Raw genomic sequence first — 22,956 nt, forward strand, 5'->3', positions numbered from 1 at the left:
TTACCTGATGATGGCACTAGTTGAAAAGTTAAGGGATCATCAAAGTGATTACAGTTCATCTTGAGGGGGACATGAATGTCTGAACCAAATTTCATGGCAATTTGTTGGACAGTTGTGGAAACATTTCTCTCAAAATATTTGTACAAAATTTCACAGCCATCCATCCAATAGTTGTTGAGATATTTCAGTCTGGACCAAAGTGGTAGACCGACCGAAAGACTGACATTGCCATCGATACAGCCACACTGCATGCACGGCTAAAAATATAAATTTACAATATTTCTACAACACCTGTGTGTGTGTGTGTGTGTGTGTGTGTGTGTGTGTGTGTGTGTGTGTGTGTGTTCATTTAGCTCTCTAAGTGGGCCAAATGAGCAGGCAGCAGACTGGTACAAATCCGACACTGGGACTCACTGGGACTACAAAGGGCTGAAATTTGATACACTTGCAAAAACAACCAAATCCCACAGGAGTTCTCCTTCAAGTTAAGTTTTTATTCCCCAGCCAAATAGTTTTTTCTTCAGTTTTGTTCAAAGTTAAATTTGCTGTTAACTACACTTGGAAGAGATCAAACAAATATGGCGTTTTTTGGGTGTGGGTTTGGGGGTGAAGCATTCATTTGTTAGTGGCAAAGACAGAAAGGATTTCCTGCTACAGAACGACTTGTATAGCACATTAAGAGCTTCATTAATTCAGTCCACAAGAACTTTATAAATCAAAGACCTTTAGAGTTTAAAATGATATTGATTCATATATTATTATGGACGTGTACTCTACAGAACTTTCTTTTCTATAGTTGGCATCAGGGTGGCAGCTATCCAGCTGTGCAGTGCTGCTTATCTGCATCACCTTCTTTTTATTTTTATTTGGCCAATTTCCTGTTCAGGAACAGAAAAACACAGATATGAGTCAGGAACTGGTCAAAAATGTGTCATGTTTTAATCTTCACTTTTCCAAATCACCTTACAACTGTCTGTAACCAAAATTGTGTCTGCTAACACAATAAAATGGCCATGATTTAAAGGTATAATTCAGTCAGGTAAGCCAAATCACTGTTGGGTAGTTTTTGTTGTGTACTTCGTGGTGTGGATTGGAGTTATAAGATGCAATCAGTTCTCAATCAATATTACCATTGTCTGACTTTCAAGGTATACTGTATTTAGCTACCATATATGTTCATTTTTAAATGTTTAAAATCTGCTGTTTGTACTGAATGTTTTAAACAATACCTAGTTTGAATATATGTGACTACACAAGAAATAATATTGTAGTTTATTGCTGGGCCCTCATCAGCAGGAACAAACTGCTCCTAATTCCCAGCAGCCATCATACCGAACAAAGAGCAATAACACCACCTAGTGGTATAAGGAGTTTAGTATGCATGAGGGCAGGCCTCTGAAAACCACACTAATGTTACATCTTTATTAATCATCTTAAGAAATTATAAGAAATTAAATACAATACAATAAACAATTGAATAATTGTAGATTTGTTTTTGCTTTCCAATGTATCAATTCTGTTTTTGTTTCCATATTTACATTAAGGGGCTTTCCATTCATTGTACATTTTTCCATAGAGAGATAGATAGCTACCAGTGAGGTCACTGAGGTCATGTGTTTTGCAGAACTGGGGGTAGTTTACACTCTGCAATTAGAAACTTACACGTGGTGGGTATTTTCTAAAATCGTTTCAGTGCTTTTAAACTAATAGGTTTACAATTGACAGGACAGGCAGCATGGGGAAGGCTTTGAAACACAGTTTAGACCTTCATGTTGGGAAATAAACTTTAGACACCTTCTTTTTGGTCTGTGGTTAGAATTTTCTGAGGTGAGAGATGCGTTGGGACTTGTGATTTCAGTATTTCTGAAATCCTGGCTACATTTACCACCTGCTGTTAACCACCGCAGAGAGTTGGTAAGTGTGGGGGTTACCAAAACACAACAATTGTATATTTGGCATGAAGATAACCAAAACATAGGCTACCATCTTCACACTCCTTAAGTTACATACAGTTGGAAACTGTGCAAAAATCTATAGAAATGTATTTTTGTAGTTTACAATTTCTTACAGATAGGATGTACTGAAAAAGGCAAAATTCATTGTTTATTGGTGACAGAAACTGAGAAAGCAAGTAAGACAAAAAAATCCCCCACGAAATCCCCGCCTCCGCAGTTGGATGAACTGGAGAACTGTTACCATTACTTTTACTTCAACGTTACACAACAGTTTAGGAAGAGTGACGACATGATGGCAGCCGATTCAAACATGACTCCTGCGAGGTTCTTTGTTTTGCTCTACCTCGTGTCAGTGTAAGTAAAGTTAGGTAGACCACAGATATTAAGTGTGTGAGCTGTATATGCTGTATTGCCGGTGTTGTGTCAAAGTCTGTTAGCTAACTTAAACCCTTAACCTATCCCTCGATAGTGGGGTAGGTTAAGGGTTTAATTTAGGTTAACGCTAGATTTATAATTAGAGATGACTGGTAAAGTTTAAGTAAAAGGTTTGGATGAGGTTAAGTATCGTATAAGACGACAGGTTGCGGTTTTAGCGCTAACGTGGGGTTCGGGGGTGAAACAAATCGATGGGTGACAGACTTCGCCGCAACACCTAAGTTCAAAATTCTACGTAAAATCCAAACGTTAGAAAAGAGACGCAAACGGAGACAATACGTAGGTTACGTTAGGTGTTTGTTTTTTTTACATATAGTAAATAATCAGTTAGCGTTATTTCTTAAAACTAAAAAAACTAACTAAAATACTTTCACTTTCGTTTTCTGCTGTGCTTTTTTTTTATCGTCAGGGCATTTTCTTCCGCCTCCTCCCAAACGGAAGAGAAAGAAAGCCAATGTAACCTAGAGGACACCTACAAGCATGACGGGAGGGACTGTTGTCTGTGTAGTGCAGGTACGTGTCAGCGGTTATACATGTGAACTTAATGCTAATATGAAAATCAGTTTACAAGTTCAGCTGCCTTCCTTAACTAAGGAGGCGTCAAATGATCCTGCCTTTAGAGCAGAGGTTAAAAAGTGGCTGCTAGATAGAAATTCTTAAATAACGTGGATAATGTAGTGTTTTATGTTTTACCTTTTAATCCATTGACGTTTGCACCTGGAACACTGTCACACAATTTCCTCCTTGTATGATGTGATTTTCTGGCTGGCCAGGATATTTTCTACCTTGTCTTCTGTGTCTTGAATAGATTGTTTGCTTATATAATTAACATTTCCAGTCTAGTTCCATTATTTCTTGTGTCTAACACTGAATAACTGTCTCCATCTTGGATTGAAAACACCAGGGACTACAGTGGAAATAAGTGCAGGACTTTATGGTTGTATCCCTGATGAACTGTGATATATTGTATTTTATAAATTAAGTATGTTATCACAAAACCATACAACAACAAATCTGAAAAAGCTATCTTTTTAGCATTGCTTGATATATAAAACATCTTAAAAAAACATCTCTGTTTCCAACTGATGTCACCAGTAAAGTCTGTAAACCAATCAGAGGCAGAGTTGCATGCAAATGCTAAAAAATAAAACAAAATAACGGTAATTTTATGCTAAAAAGAAAGACAAGATATAAGTATGTATAAGAAGTTACATATGAAACCACCCATTAGCCACTGTATCTCATAATTGGCCCCAGGGCCAACAGGAGCTGTGGGCCTTAAGTTACTTTGGTTAAAAGGTGATTGAAAGAAAATTCATTATATACTGCAACAATATGCATTATGTAGGCATAGTATTAACTGAAATATTTAAGATGCTAAAACAACATTTTGATACAGGGCACTTCTACACGACAGGGCCTTAAGGTCAAGAAAAGGTAAACATGCAGAAAGTATGCCCTTACCATTTCAGTTTTTATTGTGCATATTACCAAAAATAATTTCAATTAATCAAATTACCACAAAGGACCTGCTGCATAGGTCATGGCCTTTTGGGTCCTTGGGGGGTCTGGGGCCCCTGGGAAGTTGTCTAGGGTGTATTATGTCAAGAAATCAAGAAATCTTTACGTGTAAAGTAATCCTGTGAGGTATGTCAGGTTTGTGAGGTAGCTCTGTCTACGAGTTTTTTCAGCATAATACAAGTGAGTGGAATTGATACCCTGCACTGGCAGCGCTCAGTGTGTTTAGCTAGGCGGTTATGTGCTAAAATATTTTTAAAATACATTTTTTCCCCCAGTTAAAGACATGGTGGGTAATGACAACTTTTGTGTTGTTGGACACAGGACTATCACGCAAAACCTTTAGAATTAAAAACATTAAATGTTTTTAACAAGATATTGATAAATATCTGACCATTTTAAACTGTTAGTGTGTGTTTTGCCAGAGAATATGTTTGCATGGGGCTGTCTGTGTGGGTGTGTATATCATAAGCTGGCCCAAAGTGATTCAAACATTTTCTTCTGCTTCTGGCTCTTGTGTGTCCATACTGTAGGTCAATACTTGGTGGAGCACTGCATTACGAGTCTACACTTTGGAAAATGCAAGCACTGTGATTCTGGGACGTACAACAGTCACCTTAATTACCAGATGTCCTGTGAGCCCTGCACATCCTGCTCACACCCCAATGGTATAGACACAATGGGAAATTAATTGCAAACAATTTTGATAATCTGTGAATTGTTTTAAGGAATTTGTTAAGCAAATATGCCAAACATTCTTTGGACCCAGCATCTCAAATGTCATGATTTGCTGCTTTTCTTTGTTTTGTATTATCGTAAATTAAACACCTTTGGGTTTTGGACTGTTGGTTGGAGAAAAAAATCAATTTAAAGACGTCAAGTTGGGCTCTTTCACTATTTTCTGACATTTTCTAAGCTAAATATCAAGCAATTAATCAAAATATGATGGTCAGATTAATTTAGAATGAAAATAATCGTTAGTTGCAGCTCTAATCCCAATCAGTTCCACGCAGGGAGATATACAGATAAAAAAAAAAAGAATCAAGAACAATATTTCAGTTTATCTATGAGAAAACTTTTTTTTTTTAACAAAATAGAGTAAATCCTGGTAATCTAATACAACCACAATATTAAAGATTATGCTTCTTGAAATGTAGACTGTTATGTACCACTAGTAACACAATATGTAACTTTTTTGTTTTCAAGAAAAATACAGTTTGAAGCAATGTGAAGGCCTGTGATGTCAGTTGTGTGATTTTACTATCCTTTCAGAGAATCTAGAGGAGGAAGAAGCCTGCACCCCTGCCAGGGACGCAAAGTGTCGATGTAAAAGGGATCACTATTGCAGCAGTAACAAAGAAACCTGTAGACTCTGTCACCCTTGTAAAAAGTAGGTTCTGCTCCATCAAATATCTGTAAACTAGAAGATGTACAGTATGTGTAGCTTCTTTAAAAAAGATGTTAATTTTTGCTACTGATTCAGTTTGTCACTCATACTTTCTTTTCTTTTGGTTTAAGATGTGCTGACGGCATCAAAGAAGCCTGTACAGCCACCAATAACACAGTCTGCAATGACAAAATTGAAGGTATGGTTTAGTTTAGCATTATTGCAACTATTGCATCATGATGGCTTCGGTTAGTATATTGCCATGTCATTTTATTATATAATTTTGTTTGTAATAAAAATGTAATGTCCATTTCTTTGTGTTTCAGGGGGAAATATAATAGGGATACTGGCTGGCACATTTGCCCTTATTGTATTCATCATTCTAGCAGGAGTTGCTGTGTATATTTGGAGAAGGAGGCAATTGCGTGAGTATTTCTACTACTATACAGCTATATGTAAAAGGGCCAGCAGAGGGCACTAGAACCAAAGTACAGTAATTATATTTAAGGTTCAGTTCACATTTAATTCAAGTAACATTCAGATTGAATCGCTGTTTTTGTATCTTCTTAATAATACGTTCGTGTATCTTGTTTTTTGATCATTTGTCTCATAAGGGATAAGACAAAATGCCACAGACCATCAGACAAATGGCAATGCAACTGATGTGGTAAATATTCTCCAGTATCTCTTTTAGTCCATTTATAACTCTGACCAGCTGTAAGATGTTTCGCCTTTGTCCTGTTTTTCAGGGTTTTAACTAACCTCTTTTTTGCGCTTACGCTTTTCTGTCTCTCCTCTAACGTTGGCATAGCTACCCCTTTCTATAGGAGGTTCAGGTTAGTTGTCTGAAACCTTTGGTGTCCTTATTAGTTAGTGGGCTTGCTCTGTGTCAGTACGATTGTGGTGTGACATAATTTTAAAACTTGCGTAAGCAGTAATTTCATTACTGTGGAGTTGTCAATCATTTATTTACATTTATTCTACTTCTGCTTCTCAGGAGATGCAACTTCTTAGAGGTAAGAAAAGCCCCAGAATATGTTTTTTCACTGATGCAATATTAGAGCTGTGATAGCTATTTCTCTATATTTTGAGCTTGTCAGATGAAATAGCTGATCGATTGATAATCAGACTGAATTGAAATTTCATTTCACGTCATTATTCAGTCTGATATCGTTAGCCGCTTTCTGTTTGGGAGGGTTTTATTTTATTTAGTTTTGTCCTAACCAGTCAGTAGTGAGTGACATATCCTGCCTAAAACATTTTTTGTTGGCATGTTAGCTGCAATTTAAGAGATATGCCAATTTATCTCCAGTTGTTATTATCTATTATCTGTAAGTCAAATTACAACAACCTGTACATCTCATCTACGCCTTTTGCCATTTTTATGGATGTAGTTTTTTATTGTGGCTCTGGCACAAGAAGATGACAAAGCTCTGAATGGCTTGGTTGTTTTTCTAACCGCTGTGACTTAGCAGACCTACTGTATGTGAGTCACTGAAAAAATTGAGGGTGTGAGGTCTGGTGAGATTAGTGTAGTGACTGTGACTTTTCTTTTTAATGAAACTTGTCCTTTCACCTTAAACATAGCTCTTTTGAACCTGCCTGTGGGTCGTTTTTTCATACATTAGAATTTAAATGTTGTGCTTTGTTGCATTAATCCCCTTTTTTCCTGTCTTTTAAATTGTTTTAAGTGGATATCCAGCCTCACCTGCCTGACATTGCAGAAGTGATTGGATGGAAGGATATGCGGGACATAGCAATGCGTAGCGGGATACCAAGCACTACTATTGATTCTTGTAGACTGAACTACCCTGGTGATTGTCAGGAGCAGACACTCCAACTATTAAGGACCTGGGAAGAGAGTCAGGGCAAGAAGGCCTCAATGAACTTGATCCAAAACCTACAAAACAGTGGCAAAAAGGGCAAAGCAGAGAGGGTGATTAATATATTGTCTCATGGCAGGTCAAATCTTCCTGCTTGAATGTGTCTATTGTGAGCACTTTTTAAAATAATTGCAGTGTTGTCTACTGTATGAACTATTTTGAAAGGAATCCGTTGAGATGTTACATGTTAGGATTGAACTATAAATACTGATTGATCACTGTTTCCTTCCAGCTTTGGGTGTGAAAGTGTTCAAAAAGATCAGATTGGATTACATTGCATGCACTGAAGTACGCCTCTTGTGTTGATACAATAATGTTTTGGGAGAAAGTCTATGTGTTATTTGTGAGTTATTAATAGCTTGCAAACGCTTGTATATATTGTGCAATAAACCTCAATACATTTATAATTACTGAAAGTGTCTCATTTTAGTTCCTTGTATGTTGTGAAATTGTGATTGGTCTAGTTTTAATTGTCTGATGTTGATAGACGCTGGATTTCTTTTTGCAGTTCAGCTGTCCTTCCTCATCTTCAAACCAGAATACCATGCTATATATTCATTTTGCTTAATATCTAAAAACGCATAACTATTAAATTGTTCCTTTTTACTGCCCTTTTCCCAGGCTTGTTGCAGTTCCACATTTAAAAGTTATTGTACATACTAAAAATCACTGTGTTAAAAATGTATCCTGGGTCAAGTTAACCCAGTATTGTGCTGGTGCCATATTGACCCACGCTGGTTCAATTTTAAATTTTTAATTGATTTGTTGCAAAGTAACAAAGCTGCACTATGTACATGTTTTATTAATTAAGTAATTATTAAGTATCCAGTAATTGAAAAAATACAGACCTACATCCCCATCATTCTCAAATCTCTTCTTGTCTTTTATCTACATTTTTGTTCTGGTTTTTATTGGCACTAGGGCTGCAACTAACGATTATTTTCAATAGTATAACCAACAGTGGGAAAAAAGCCCATCACAATTTCCCAAAAGAGAAGTTTGTTTCAGTTTACTGAAACCAGCACATTTGTCATTTTTGCTTTTAAAAATAACTGAAATAATCGAGTATCAAAAATGCAGACAATTACATTTCTGTCGATCGACTAATTGTTTCAGCTCTAATTGGCACCCTGTATGTACAACAAAAGAACCCAGTTTCCATGGTTGTTATTTAAAGCGTTACCCTTCCATAAGAAGTGAATAATTATAACATGTCAAAAAATGTCCACATTTTAAAGCCAAGTTCCCATTTTCAAATTGCTTGTTTTGTCTGAACTGCAGTCCAAACCCCAAAGATTTTCTCTTTACTATCACATAAGATGAAGAAAAGGAGCAAATCTGCATAAATGAGGTGCTGGAAATAGAGTTTGGCATTTTTGGTGGAAAAATTACTTAATCCAAAAATTGTTGGTGATTAATTTCAGTCAACTAATGAATGCATCTCTATACTGAAAAAGGGAAGAACAAGCAACAGAGTTGATGACTGAAACAAGAACCCACTTCCAGTTCTGACTTTACATAGTTCTGATACAATAATCAAGAATATTGTCAAATTTGACTTTCCCTTTTATTTATAGTGGTTTAGTTACTCAATCTAGTTCCCCATTCTGTTAAATTCTGAATAAGTAGTCAACACTAACAAGAAGTTGGAATTTTAATTTCATGGAAGTTGATCGAAAAAAAGTCTGGTTGAATATCACCTTTTGTAAACCTACATTTTTTAAAAATCCTCATAAACTGGACTTTGAGATTGCACTGAAAGGATTTATAGTGGTAGCAACATTGTGAGAATGTGTAATAAAGAAATCAACAGCAAGGTTACACAAAAACTCTGAGAAAAAATACTTTTTTCCCATCAATATCTGAGTATTTAAAGCAGGAAACTGAAAAACAACACTAAAACCATCTGCACCTCACCTGTTATTTTCCAGCATTTTTTGTAGTTATGTGTTATTGCACCTTACAACTTGGACTTCTGACTTCTTGACCAGGTCATACATTAAAGGGTAACTGATAACTTGTTTTTTTGGGCCAAGTGGGAGCAGCGGAAACAAGTTGTGAACACAATATTGACATATCGCCACCTTTAAATTCGAAGGTTAACTTGTTAGCGAACAGTAGCTTATTTACATATGCAGCAGTTACGGAGCTACATTATAATGAAAACAGCTGCCCGCTGTGGCTGAAAACGACATTATGAGAGCGGTGAGAGTGAACCAAAACTATTAAAGTTGCGGGCTGGAAAATCTAAACAATGAGCAGAAACTTGCTATAAAGCTCCATAAAGTCTAGCGGAGCTGCAGATTCAGGTGATAATTCTCTGTACAGTCATCACTACAAGCAACTGCTTGGTCACATTGTTTTAATTTTATATGCTATTATTATAAAAAATATTTTGATTATAGACGCTTTAAAGTTCATTAAAACTACAAGCATCTTGAATAGTGTTGACATTATCTCAGCATCAGTGACACATGTATGAGACATATGGTCCTCCTGCCTCTGCTGACTAACAGATGACTTACACAATTTCCAGTTTGTTGAGCTTTAGTTATTGCTGGCAACTGAATAACCTGGTATTTCCAAAGAGGGACTTTCCTCCAAAAAGTAGCAGTATGTTTCAACTTATGCAAGATCTTCCTACTGTATTTGTTTGTCTGCTGATGTGTCTTGAAGGGTCAGTTCACCCAAATGACCCGATGCAGATACTTTTTGTTTAAATTTGTCCAGGTTTAGCGATATGTCTCTGAGATGTCTGCCTCCACTCCAGTGCAATGGAGGTGAATGTAATTTTGTTTGTGGTGCTGACAGTTCACTTCAATGTCCCTGGCACTCTAGGTAATCCACAGAACCCACCATCTTAGATATGACATACGTACATTTGACATTTTTACATATATTTATCATTTGTATCCTTTATGTTTATTTTTTCTAATTCTTATTTTTCTCACTAGTCTTTTCGCACAGCCTTAATGAGTATGCCACAATGCATTTCACTACACATATTGCTTGTTTATGTGACAAATAAAATCTTTGAAGTGACCCTTTAACCTCTTCTGGCTTTCTTTGCAGCACCTCTGAGTGCGGAGGTGTTAAACTTTATCTTGTTTTTTGGTTCATGGAGTTTGTTGATCTCATGTAATTCCCATCGTACCTCCACCCAACTACAACCTTAGCAGAGATCTTAATAAATGAAAACATGTTAGTGTGCAGGACCTTTAAATGTCAACAACATTGCATGTAATCATTCATTATATGTCATTTCAGCTATATCCATATAAAAAATAGCCATTCAGCGAAATGAAATGTAGTTTCTCTCAAGATCAGTGTAGACGAACATAGAACCTAAACAGAATCTAAAAACCCACCATGTAAATCCATGAGGAAGGAAACCCATCTTTTTAGGCCAGTTATTTTGGGTCTGCTGATTAGCTTGTCTACTTTCATTTCTCATCATTCCACCCAAAATTGCGACACTGGCACCAATGTGCCCTCATTCGCTTTTAACATTAGTTAATGCTGCTTTAAAAGAATCTTGTTTGTAATCTGTAATGACACCCAGACACAGTTTCTAACACAACTTTAATGTAAATGAGTATTTGGGTGATTTTGTGGGCTCTTTGTTGAGACATCAGCATCATATAAGACACCAGTTCAGTGGCAGACTCAGGCTGACTGAGGGGCAAAATAAAAAAGACACCAGTTGCATGCGGTGAGGCACCAACATGCAGAAAGTCATGATGCATTTATGGTGAACCAAAATTGTCTTATCATGTGACTCAGATATTAAGTATAACAACAACACACAAGCAACCATTAACTATTTAACCATCTAGAAGCATGTGGAGGCCAACTCATTTTCTAGCATGTAGGGCAGCCTATATGGCATTGCATCATGTTTTCTCCACTAGAAGGGAGCCTTAGAGGGCATGTTTTATCTACCATAGAGGCATCCAAGAGGGCACTTTCACTGTGTTTTTTCGATCACCCTGCCCTTGAAATTAAGTACTAAGAGGGGGTTGCAAAAAATATATATTTACAACTGTCAAAATGGAGAGAAATGAAATTCAGCATAGGGGGAAAAAATAAAGACTTAATGAATGAAACGATAAATGAAATGGCTGAACTATCTTAAATCACTTTGTAACGTTAAACTAGATCCTACTAACTAAAGTGAACTGAACTTGCAAGGATTGTTTTATACTTGTATGTATATATTATTCATTGTATAATTTTAACTTTATTTCCTTTTATACTTTTTTATCTTTTACATCTGACGGATCAAAACCTTTTAGTAACTTAAAAAAATTCTGTAATCATGCAGTTGTTTTTGGATTGATGATATGGATAATACTACTACTATAAAGTGTTTTAATATGTGTTATACAGTGGAGACGGCTTTAACCTTTGTGATCAATTATAGAGTGAAGAGAGTGAGTGAAAACAGATGATGTGTGAATTGAAGACATTTTTTAAAGACTTTTTGGATGTGATAATAATTCTGGATGGAAGACCGGAAGATTATCAGGATCAGTGGAAACTTTGTGCCGTCATCTGTTGTTATTACAGATGTGGTTACAAATTTTGAATTGACTTCCTGGAAGAACATAGGTGGACTGCTTCACAGTGCCTCATAATAAAAAGGGTGTGCCTGTGCAGTAGTCTTTTGAAAAGTTTTCTGTGAACTTTTTTCTCCTGTGAAAACATGTTGCAATTGAGGACCCTTATTACAGTTTCTTCATGAAGAAGCAAACCAGAAACTTTTTACAGCCACCTTTCAAGGCTACAGGTATAGAGGCGTTATCTCATTATCTAATAAGCATGAGGAAAATGGGAACTTGCTTAGGGGAAAACATTGATTAGATGAATAATTAAATGTACACCAAAACCCCAAAAAGTAGGAAAACTATGGAAAAATAAAATGAGCTATTAAAAAATAAATAGCAGAGTAACATAAATCAGGTTTTAATTTATTTTATCAGTGAGTGGTGGTTAAGGAAAAAAATTAAAAGCTTTTCTCTTTTTTTACCAGCTGATTGGACGTTAAAGGAAAAGTATAAAGCTTTATATTTCCTTTTACACTCTATTTTAATTATTCAACAAACTATTAGGCTATTTATTGATGTATATTCATGCATTTTTTTACCTGTCCCATAACGTTTACCACTTGTTGTTGGTTTTGGGGCTCCACATACACAGAGGTGAGAATTTGATACTTAAAGATTCCTTTTTTTTCATAATTTCATCAATTTCATAAATCCAGTAAAATTAAGGATAATTACAAAAAAACAATAGTATCACAACAACATATCATTATTTCACATTCTGTGACAAAATTCAGATATGGTTTTTCAAAATATGGACCTATTTTTTGAGCATGAAACACAACAGGTTTTTTTGGTTGAGTATAACTTAAACTAAAATTCTCAGCATCTTTCAGCATCAAAGTTAAATCAAAGTCTTCTTCCTTAGTTGCTTTTCTTGCAGGTTAACAGCAGAATAATCATGTCCATCACATATTCTGATAATCACAACTTCTTTAAAGTCTCTGTGTTTCTTGACTTCTTCTGTGTGTCTAATCTCTGCAGCGTGCCAAACAGTCTGTCCCAGTGTGTGAAGTACGGCGCATAGTTTACTTTGGATTTAAGGTGGTGAAGGTTGTGATGCTGAGCTCCTCCGTAGAGGCCGAAGGGCACCAGTCTATGTGGAGACCAGGGAAAATCATATCCTGAGTGAGCCTCCACAGACAGATACATGTTTGTGACATAGAAGAGCATCTCGGTGAGTGGATGGCAGTCCAGGAGTGCAGGGTTCAGTGTTGTGAAGAAGCTGAGGCTCAGCATCTCCCAGATACCTGTGTATTCTGTCATCAGCGAGAAGGCAGCTGTGTAGAGGTGGTGCTCCGTGTGGAAGACGTGGTAGAGCCAGGGCACCTTGTGATGCAGCAGATGCCACAAAAAGAACTGCATGTCGAACAGGAGGAGGCAGGCCAATACATTAATAACAACAGACAGCATCTCAGGTGCCAGTGGAGGAAAAAACACAGGTCTCCAGTACCAGTGCACAACAGAGAGGGGGAAAATGAAACAGACGTGGTTGTGGAAAATTTTGCGCAAGCACCTCCAAGCCTTTGCCCATGTCACCTTGCTTTGAGGCTGGATCTTGAAGCAACGTACCAGGATCAGTCTGGAACAGAGCAAATCCAGACATAAGTAAGGCAAGCAGAAACTCAGGTAAACGGTCAGAGAGAATAAAACTGGGAAAAATGGAGATCTGAGGAGGCTCTGTTGTTCTCTCAACCAGTCCCAAAGAATCTGCAGAAGGAGTCTCTCTGAGTTTGTCATCCCTGCAGAACTTAACTGTACTGACAAATTTCTACTTAGTGAAGGATAGTGTGATGAAGTGTTGCAACATTATGTAAGATGCTTACAAAGCATTTCCTGGGGAGTTTCACATTGAGGACACTTCCAAACCTTTGTTTTCATAAGCGATTTTATTCATATCATGTGAATGTCATTTGCAACGTCACTGTTATGCTTCATCACTTTGAAAATAATGTAAATTTATGGATTTGAACAGGGGGTTGTCTGTCAATGAATGAAACAATGTTAATGTGTTTTAAGTCAGTGGATTTCTGCTTCTAAATGTCGAAGTCGTGATCGTTAGAAGGAAACAGTTGTATATCTGTGCATCCTGCCTCATCCTTTACTTTTGGTCTCTTTTTGCTCAAGCATGAAGTGCCACCTTGTGGTCGCAAAATATCTCTTGTCACAGATACTGTAGCTGCTGAAGTGGAAGTGATGTTGTTACCATCATGTAATAACAGTAAAACCATGTGTTGCTTTTGATTTGGTTTACATTTTGCAGCACCTTAGTTTAAGTAGGCTTAAAACTGTGGACATGAGCAAAATCACAAACAAATGCTTTGGTTGATGATCGTCTGTTTTATATTTAAATTCTTAGACTGCACAGTAACTGTGGGCTAGTGGATTAAAAGCATTAAGGAGCATACAATTGTAATAAAACACATAAATATTGTAGTGCAATACACAGTGTCTGGAGTGAATTCTGCAAATAGTATGTTGTTATTCAGACTGATTTAAGCGCTTTTTAAAAAATACTGGATGACATTAAGAAAAACATTTTGATTGTGCACACCATTTATAATATTTAAACCGACACCCTGCTCCTCACAGCTCAAAGTCTGTTCTGGCTGCACAGAGGAAGCTGGGCGGTGCCTCTCTTTATGGGTGGAGCTCACAGTCCGGAAATGTGTCAGAGAAAAGCTGTGAAACTGAACGTCTCGTTGTTCGCATGAGTTTGATGAGGCAGCTTTCACCGGACAGAGCGTCCCACATGAGTTAATCATCATGAACTCAGCCAGAAAACAGAGCAAAGGTACGTTTAACAACTTTTTTGTCCCTTAATGTACTTCTCTAGCACTGTACAACGACGGAGAGCGAGTCCAAGCCACTAAACATGCAATTATTATGTTGTCCAAATTATGCTTCTTACTCATATTTTCGGGAAGGCCAACGTTTTAATTGTTGTTGCTTACTTCAAAGCTTTACACAGCATCCTACAGTGCACCGTTTGTTAGCTGAGCAGGCTGTAAAGTGACTCATGTGTCAGGAATAATGTTTGTCTGCCACCACATTTCCGTGATGAGTGGGTCACTATTTTGTTGCTAAGACAACTGAGGAGCTAACCCATGGCAATGTGTCAGAACTGCATGACTTTCAAGTACAAAGCCACGTCATACTGAGAGTTATTTACTCCTGAGCTCATTGGGTGTGCGAGTCATGTAGCCACTTAAACACTGTTTTAAAGTAGGCTACCTGTGCTTTACTGAAGAAGTAGGCCTACTCAGGTCTCTTACTTAAGTAAAAGTAGCAATACCACAGTGTAGTACAAGTAAAAGTCCTGCATTCAATTTCAGTCAATCCATTTCAGAATAATGTATATTATATTATTGGATTATAATTATTGATGCATTAATATGTAGCCTACATCACTTTAATGTTGCAGCTGATTTTAATTACTTTATATACTGCTGGGTAGTTTCATCTATAATAATACATCATAATTCATTAATTGATTAGCCTACATTTTTTTAAATGAATAATCTGAATCTGCAAAGTAACTAGAAACTAAAGTAAATCTAGTGGAGTAAAAAGTACAATAATTGCCTTTGAAATGTAGTTGAGTAAAAGTATATAGTAGCACAAAATGGAACTAGTCAAGTGAAGTAAAAGTACCTCAAAGTACAGTAAATGAACTTAGTTATGTACCACCACCGACTTTACTTAGTATTTCCATTTCTGAAATACTGTACTCTTTACTCCAGTACATTTATTTTTAGAGAAAAAATGTTGTACTTTTCACTCCACTAAATTTATTTGACAGCTGTAGTTACTGGTTACTTCACAGATTAAGATGTTTCAAACAAAAATTATAAAATATGAAGCATTTGTATTGAATAAACTCCCTGACACTGTAACTTAAAGTCAGCGCAAACGTGAGCATCTGCAACATGCAGCTTATATGTTCATACATAATAATAGTAATCCAATAATATCAACATTTTGCTGATAATACGTCAGTAACATTTTTAATGCAGGAGTTTTACTTGTTCCAAAGTATTTTTACATAGTGGTCTTCGTACTAATGTAACTTTTGTTGAACAGTGACAACTACGGGATAATGGTAAATGCTTAAACATTATAAAACAGTAGCACAAGTAGAGAACAGATATAAAATTAGCGACCTTACTTAGTAATGTCAGTTAACCTACACAGTAGTCTATCTAAAGGTTTGCTTACATTAGCCAACATTAGCTGCTTTAAGTTAGTGGTCATACCAGACCAAGGCTGTAGCAGCAAAACCCCTGAATGTTTTAAATTGAGATTTATAACCAATGTTTTCGTTTGTAACAGGAAAAATGGGTTATTTCTTAGTCTTTGTTTATGTTGACTATAGCCTTCATGTTCTGTAACAATAGATGGTCTTAAATATTTTTAATGAGCTCCAGCACCGGCATCTCTGTCTGGCTTGATGTTTGTATGGATGGGCTGAGGCATGCAAGTGTTGGAAAACATCCCAGTGAGTAAGTCATGGGAAGTTTCCCCGGCTGTGTGGCCTCACATAGTACTCTGCCATTACAGCTGCCATTTTAAACCTCAAGTCTGACAGAGAACAGCTCATAATCTCATTTACAGTGAGATTGTGATGCATGTGTACTTCCTATTTCTCGTTTCCCTTCTGTTTTTCAAAGGAAGTCCCATTTTGAGCATGTTATATGACTTTATTTTAAAGATTATACTGATAGTTTTTAAGTAATTCAGTCCATCCTCACAAGAGCAGTGTGCAGTTGTTTCGACTAAAACTTAGGGCATAAGCAAGAGACTTATGTAATTTCCTCTTACAGTATATTGCATTAGTTGTCGGTTATCTGATGACGTCCAGGAAAGAAGATAATAATGTCAATGTGAGCTTTTTCCACATTGTTCCACTTAGAAACTTTATTTGAACGTTTTCCAGAAAGGGAGGTGTTATTCATTTTATTTTTGTCAAAATGTTAACAGGATGTAAATGTTAACAGGCACAATGTTGGTAACTAAATAGGGTTATCAGAGAAGGGGTCAATCTTCCTTCCTCCCATGTCGCACAGTCTACTATACTGGACGAGTGCGTCACTCAGCCCACTGCCTCTATATTTAGAGGTACAATCTGTGCTTCCCCCTGGGGTGGAGTGCTTTACAAAAATAACTGGATTTTTTTTAAAAATATACCTTGATTTTTATACATTTTATTCAGTACACCAATGCTCATTTTTGTCTTAAATCCCCTTGGCTTCTCAATGAAACAACTATTTCTCTTTTTGTTTCAGGATCTGAGCTGCAGCTGCCCGGATGTCTGCAAGGTGCTTGAATGTGGATGTTAGAAACAAGCTGAAGATGCAGGGGTCCATTGCACGAGTGTGTGTGGTGGTGGCCGCTGCCATATTAAACCACCCCTTGCTTTTTCCTCAAGAGAACACCACACTCCCGGAACAGGACGAGGAGCTGATGGCTCGCATGCGGGAGCACGAGGAGAGGCTGGAAATAGAGCAGGCCAGGTTGGATAAAGAGCTTTCACAGCTGGACTCGAATCAGGAAGAAACCAGCTCAGAGGAAGGTTATAGTTGGTACTTTTGGAGTGCCGTGTCTTTCATCATATTCTTCACTATCGAGATGTACAAGGGGGATCTTGCTGACACAGAAATCCGGCCAGTTGAGGATGAAGACATATTTTCAGAGAGTGGATCCGTCACCCCCAGCACGATGGTACTAGATAAGGATGTCCTGAGAAACTTCTGTGACAAATGCACTTACACTTCAGCCCATGAAAACTGGAGGGTGAGGGAGTTTGTCGAGGGTTTTGCTGATGACTTGCTGGAATCGCTCAGGAGCGTATGTGACAGGGAGGCAGACATGGAAGTCGGGGACTTTGTCGGGATTGGAAGCATGTTCGAGTCTTGGAAGGTGTGCAAGCCTCTGATGTGCGACCTTATAGTGCCTTTCTCGCCTCCAGATCCGTATTGCTTCCAGTTCCATCTGTGGTGCAGCCCCTCCAATGATATACCGCCACACATGCAGGGCTGCGGCAAGATAAAGGTGACCAGGTTCGGGGAGAACGAGGAGGGCTGTCTCTGTGGCTCTGCTAACCTGGGAGAGGACTTGCTTTGTCTGTTGCACAGCAGGAATGACACACTCAAAGCGGACCACAGTCCTGATGAACTGCTGTGCTCCAGGAACACACCTTTCTTAGCCAAAGATCAAGTCATGAAGTGGTTTCAGATCTCTGTAACCAAAGCGTGGGGACGCATCTCTCAGAAGTACGACTTTGTGGTCACTTTTCGCAACCTGGATGCTGCCGGTGCACTGAAGATCCGATTCCGTTCGGGGAAAGTCATCGTAATGAACATCATACCTGTGGTTCAGCTGGAGGATACAGATGCTTATTTTGTCTCACACTTTCCATCAGACTGTGACAGCCCTCCTGACCCTTACTGGCCCCTCTCTTTTGCTGTCTACGAAAGGAATTTGCTGAAACATTTCGCTAAACGCCTACCACCAAATTCCAGTCATTTACACTGCCTTCAGATTGTTACTTTCCTACACAGAAAGCAGACAGGGCTCACAGGGAAAAGTGCCCTTACTAACTACCACTTAAAGACTGCTCTGTTGCACTTGTTGCTGAGTAAAAGGCCCTCTGTGTGGGGCAGAGAGAGTATGGAGCACAGGCTTCGGGATTTGCTCAGCTTCTTGCAGGGGAGCCTACAGGAGAAGAGACTTCATCATGTTCTGGTTGGGAACAGTAAAGTGCCAGAAGAAGTCCAGGTTCCTGAGATAATTCGCAAAGCAGAGCCCATCAATCTGTTCCGGTCTCTGGTGTTGCAGAGGGAGCTTTATGCAGCAACAATCAGGCATTTCCATGAGATGTTGAGAAATGCATCTGTGCTCATACAAGAGTACACACCTCACTTATCAAATGGAGGTTTACACCACAGCCTAAATGGAAGTGTGTGAGCTTTGTAGTGTCGTCTGAATTAGTTCTTACTTGTAGCACTAGCGGATCTTAAACTATCATTCAGTGTTGCTGAAAATAATGTTACAAATAGTTACACCAGATACACAAATACTGAAATGAAAAGGTGCACATACAACAGTTATTTTATTTATGGCTGATATCTAGACATGCAGTTGTTTCTGCTGAAGCTGCTTTCTTTACACTTCACGAGGTAACCAGTGTAATAATATACATTAGCAGCATTTCAATAGTGGGTTCTCTCATTTGTAAAATCTAGCAGCAGTGTGTTCTACAAGATTTGATAGGTATATTGTTTACCCATGAAGAGTTATTTTTAATTCAGTCTGTAGGACTGTTTCTGAAGCTTATACATCATATTGCTTGTTTTACAGGCTTAACCTGAAGGAGAGATTTTCAGTAGATATCCCTCTGCCTCTAAAAGAAGCAGCGGCCAGTAATATACATGAAGGATGATAATTTTACAAATACTTTTCACCATTCACCTAAAGAAAGACCAAGCACTTTTGTCAGATGGGGAAACATGCAGGTCAAAGGTCAAAATGGGAATCATTTCCCAAACAGTATAGCAGTGTTTTTGTTTTCTTTCATACTGATGGCAGCTAATTTTGTAATGTTCAATGTTAAGTACTTTTTTTCTTTTATTATTGCTTATTGTTACATTTCCACTGTGTTCATGTCAAATCTTTGGTAGACCTCCAGTTTATTAAATGGGAACAACATGTGTAGCTTAGGGTGGGGAAACATAATGTAGTTTATTGTAACACAGACAGGAAATTCAGATTCAGGCCAGAGTCATTACATCCACATTATCAGAAAAAGTGCCACACTTTGAAATGGATCACTGAAAACACCTTGCGTTATATTTACTTCACTGTACCTCATTCCCATTATGGTGATTTCATATTTTCCCCCAAATAAGTATTAAAAAAAACAATAAGTTTTAAACAATTAAAACACCATTACCCTCTTCTCACTGTATCCCGTAAATGTTAACTCATCATGGTATTTGCTGCTGTATTTTTTCCTATTACATCAAAGTTTGAAAATCAGATTGACTACAGAATAATCATGACCAAAAACAAAAAATTTAACAGTTTAAGGTTTTGATCACTTATAGGCCGTAGTCATAGTTGGGTTTCCCCTCGACATAAGTCTTGTAGAAGGCCTTGTAGGTGTCCACACTGTGCATGGAGGCTTTGACAGCCGGGTCCTCCAACATGCGCTCTGTCCACTTCTTCAGCTCAGGTGTGCTGTCAAGGCAGCTGAAAAGACAAAGGGAATCAAATCATTCACCTAAGACCAAATTACAACACATGAAGATATGTCGCACTCATAAAATACGACATATCAGATGTCATGAAGGAAAGATGACAAAGACTTGACTTATATGTTCCTGTGAGAGTGCCTGCTCTTTATTATACAGGTCTTACTTTTATATTGTACCTAATTTTTGTACTTTTTGCTCCACTGTACGGTGACCTTGAGTGTTTTGAAATGCTTCTATAAATAAAATCTATTTATTTTTAAATGTCCTGAGAGATTATTACTTACTGTTTCAGTTCAAAGATCTCCAGCCTCTCAAACCACGGCCACATCATGTAGTCAATCATTGTGATGGAATCACCACCAAAGAACTTGGTCTTCTTATTAACTAAGTCCTGAAAAATAAACATTAGATTTATTAGAGTTGTATAAAACACTGTAAATTAGCCAGGTACAGTGATGATCTAACTTTACTCATTATATTTGTCCATTTACTACAATTCAAAGACAATTATAGTTGCACTCATGCTCATTCCTAGGGACAATTTTGACTTTACAATCAACTAAATTACATGTCTGGTGAATGTGTAAAGACTCGATTTTGTAACCTACCTCATTTAATTTGGCAAACTTCTCTTTCAGTTCAGCTTCCAGTCCTGAGACATCCTCACCATTCTTTCTCCCCGTTGGGATCTTGTAAAAGTATGGTGTTATCTGTAGAAAACAGTGGCATTAATGTGTTTATTTGATGATGGTAACAGTAGACAAGTATACAAAACAAAACTGCAGGATTTAGATGCAAGTCTTTATATAAGATACCTTGGAAAAATGCTCCAGCATCATCTTCTGTTGAGCTTTACCAAAAGGAGAGGAAGGAAGCAGCTTCTTCTCAGGGTAAACTTCATCCAGGTATTCACAGGTGATGGGAGACTCATAAATCACCTCACCAGCAGGTGTCTCCAGTGTTGGGACAAGACCAAGGGGATTCCTCTCAAGGAACCAGTCAGGTTTGTCTTTCAGATTGATATTGATTGTGTCATGCCTGAAAGACAAAAACAGGTTATGCAAATTTAATCAAACGCACAGATCATAGGAGTTTCATGTTTAGGTATTAGGGATGTTATGGTTTAAAAAAAAAAAAGTATAATGAAACGTGTCTTTACTTGATCCCTTTGGCATTCAGCACTAATCTGGTCCTCTGTGCGAAGGGGCAGAATCTCATGCTGTAAAGTCTGATGTGGCCGTCGGGGACTGGACCGGGTGCAGTACTTCCTGAAACAAAGAAGCAATTTCCATATATGACAAAGTGCAATTAAGAGAGCATGTTGATTTATGTTGGCTACCATTAATGCTTGAAAGTAACCATTTACATGTACTTAAGAATCGTGCTTCACATCTAAAATCACAACCATTAGTTTATAAGCATCAGAAACAAGGCAATCTTTAACTGGCCAGTGCACATTAGTGTACATAAAGAGGCAGTGAGTGATGACTGACACTGTTACCTGGTTTTATTGTGGGCATTTCATGTGGGAAATTCAAGTTTTCCAATTAAAACAGTTGTGGTGGGAAGTAAAAACATTCACTGAGGTAATGTACTCGAATACATTTTTGAGTTACTTGCACTTTAGATTAGTGTTTCCATTTTACTGTATGCTACTTTGTACTTCAACTTCAAATCATTTCAGAGGAAAATATTGTACTTTATTCTTTACATTTCTCCGACAGCTACAGTTACTAGTTTCTTTATTGATTAATATTCTACATACCAAATGATAATTTTATAAAGTATTATGCACTGATTAAACTACCCAAAAGTATATAAAGCAGTTAAAATTAGCTTCACCTCGACCAGCTACATCATTAAAATGCTGCGTCCATTGTATAGCATCAATAATATACGGTATATGGTAACAATCTTAAAGAGAACATTCTGCATTATGAATACTTTTACTTTTGATGCTTTAAGTACATTTTGCTGATAATACTAATTTTCTTTTTTTTAATGCATGACTTTTACTCATAGCGGAGTATTTTTACATTGTAGTATTGCTATTTTTACTTATGTAAAGAATCTAAGTAATTTACTTCTTTCACCAATGTAAATCTTTCTGTTTGAACTATATCCAGCTTTTTACAGTCACATAGGACAGACCACGTGGTCTTTTAAGTAACTGCAGTAACTTTTACACAGAGTAAATTTTAAATGGAGTGACTTATAATATCAGTAAAGTAGCCTCAAGTACTCGTACTAGTTCTCGGATATTTAAGTCGTCTTTCACAACTGCATGTCACCAATTATCCACAGAGAGTCGCTGTCCGCTGTGCTCATTCAGTCTGTATTCGATGGTAGATAACACTGAAGTTAAAAAGGGATTGATTATTTGGACTATTTGAAAAACACCCCCTGTTATTTACTGTTTGCTTTACGAACTGGCCTGCAGAGGTTACATAGTGCATAATCATTATGGCAAAAATATCTCTCCTGTCGTTGCTTCAGGTGTTCCGGAATTTCGCAACGTCACAAGTCAGAGCGGAAGAAATGAACAGGAGGGAGCATCTGGCAGCGTGTTAAGTTCAGTTTTCCACAGGTTGTAATATACAGCAATGTATCCAGTGGAAGAGAAAGTGAACACGCATAAACCTCTGATATGCACGTGACAGATTAGGAAGCGAAAAAGGGAAAATGGAACTGCTATGCTAATCGTAGTTTAGCTTGCTAGCAAAACATGACAGCAGCGTTTAGTATGCCTTTTCAGTTAACCAAATAACCGCTTACCTTTGGCGAAACACTTTTCAGTAGACATGTTTACACTTCAGGTGGTGAATAAGTGTGAAAATGGCCTTGATACGAACGGAGAGCGCACTGTCCGCTGTAACACAACGGTGAATTATTTCGATTGTACCATACTTCCGGTATAGG

The 22,956-nt window shown here is 37.5% G+C and overlaps 4 protein-coding genes and 1 long non-coding RNA gene across 5 annotated transcripts; 2 read left to right on the forward strand and 3 right to left on the reverse strand.

Moving 5' to 3' along the window:
* The first annotated feature begins 2,152 nt into the window (after positions 1–2,152).
* On the forward strand, positions 2,153–7,588 carry fas (Fas cell surface death receptor). The gene is made up of 9 exons (XM_044213325.1): positions 2,153–2,309; positions 2,800–2,903; positions 4,442–4,576; positions 5,181–5,298; positions 5,427–5,494; positions 5,622–5,720; positions 5,910–5,962; positions 6,293–6,311; positions 6,987–7,588. Exons 1-9 carry the CDS (start codon positions 2,245–2,247, stop codon positions 7,274–7,276), a joined length of 951 nt encoding a protein of 316 aa, XP_044069260.1. The 5' UTR covers positions 2,153–2,244; the 3' UTR covers positions 7,277–7,588.
* Positions 2,804–4,435, reverse strand: LOC122884035. The gene is made up of 2 exons (XR_006379783.1): positions 3,176–4,435; positions 2,804–2,974 (listed from the first exon to the last, which is right to left on the reverse strand). It is a non-coding gene; the product is annotated as an uncharacterized LOC122884035 (long non-coding RNA).
* Positions 7,589–12,136: 4,548 nt separating the features above from the next.
* On the reverse strand, positions 12,137–13,786 carry LOC122884397 (cholesterol 25-hydroxylase-like protein). Its single transcript, XM_044214276.1, has one exon. The coding sequence runs from the start codon at positions 13,520–13,522 to the stop codon at positions 12,707–12,709; it is 816 nt and encodes a 271-aa protein (XP_044070211.1). The 5' UTR covers positions 13,523–13,786; the 3' UTR covers positions 12,137–12,706.
* Positions 13,787–14,420: 634 nt separating this feature from the next.
* Positions 14,421–20,298, forward strand: LOC122884396 (inositol 1,4,5-trisphosphate receptor interacting protein). The gene is made up of 2 exons (XM_044214275.1): positions 14,421–14,576; positions 17,068–20,298. Exon 2 carries the CDS (start codon positions 17,090–17,092, stop codon positions 18,746–18,748), a length of 1,659 nt encoding a protein of 552 aa, XP_044070210.1. The 5' UTR covers positions 14,421–14,576; positions 17,068–17,089; the 3' UTR covers positions 18,749–20,298.
* LOC122884398 (glutathione S-transferase omega-1-like) lies at positions 19,498–22,950 on the reverse strand. Its single transcript, XM_044214277.1, has 6 exons — positions 22,813–22,950; positions 21,197–21,305; positions 20,853–21,075; positions 20,646–20,747; positions 20,322–20,428; positions 19,498–20,032 (listed from the first exon to the last, which is right to left on the reverse strand). The coding sequence occupies exons 1-6, from the start codon at positions 22,838–22,840 to the stop codon at positions 19,882–19,884; spliced, it is 720 nt and encodes a 239-aa protein (XP_044070212.1). The 5' UTR covers positions 22,841–22,950; the 3' UTR covers positions 19,498–19,881.
* Between the last annotated feature and the right edge of the window lie 6 nt (positions 22,951–22,956).

This window comes from Siniperca chuatsi, linkage group LG11 (assembly GCF_020085105.1).
Source record: "Siniperca chuatsi isolate FFG_IHB_CAS linkage group LG11, ASM2008510v1, whole genome shotgun sequence".
In the NCBI taxonomy this organism is placed as follows: Eukaryota; Metazoa; Chordata; class Actinopteri; order Centrarchiformes; family Sinipercidae; genus Siniperca; species Siniperca chuatsi.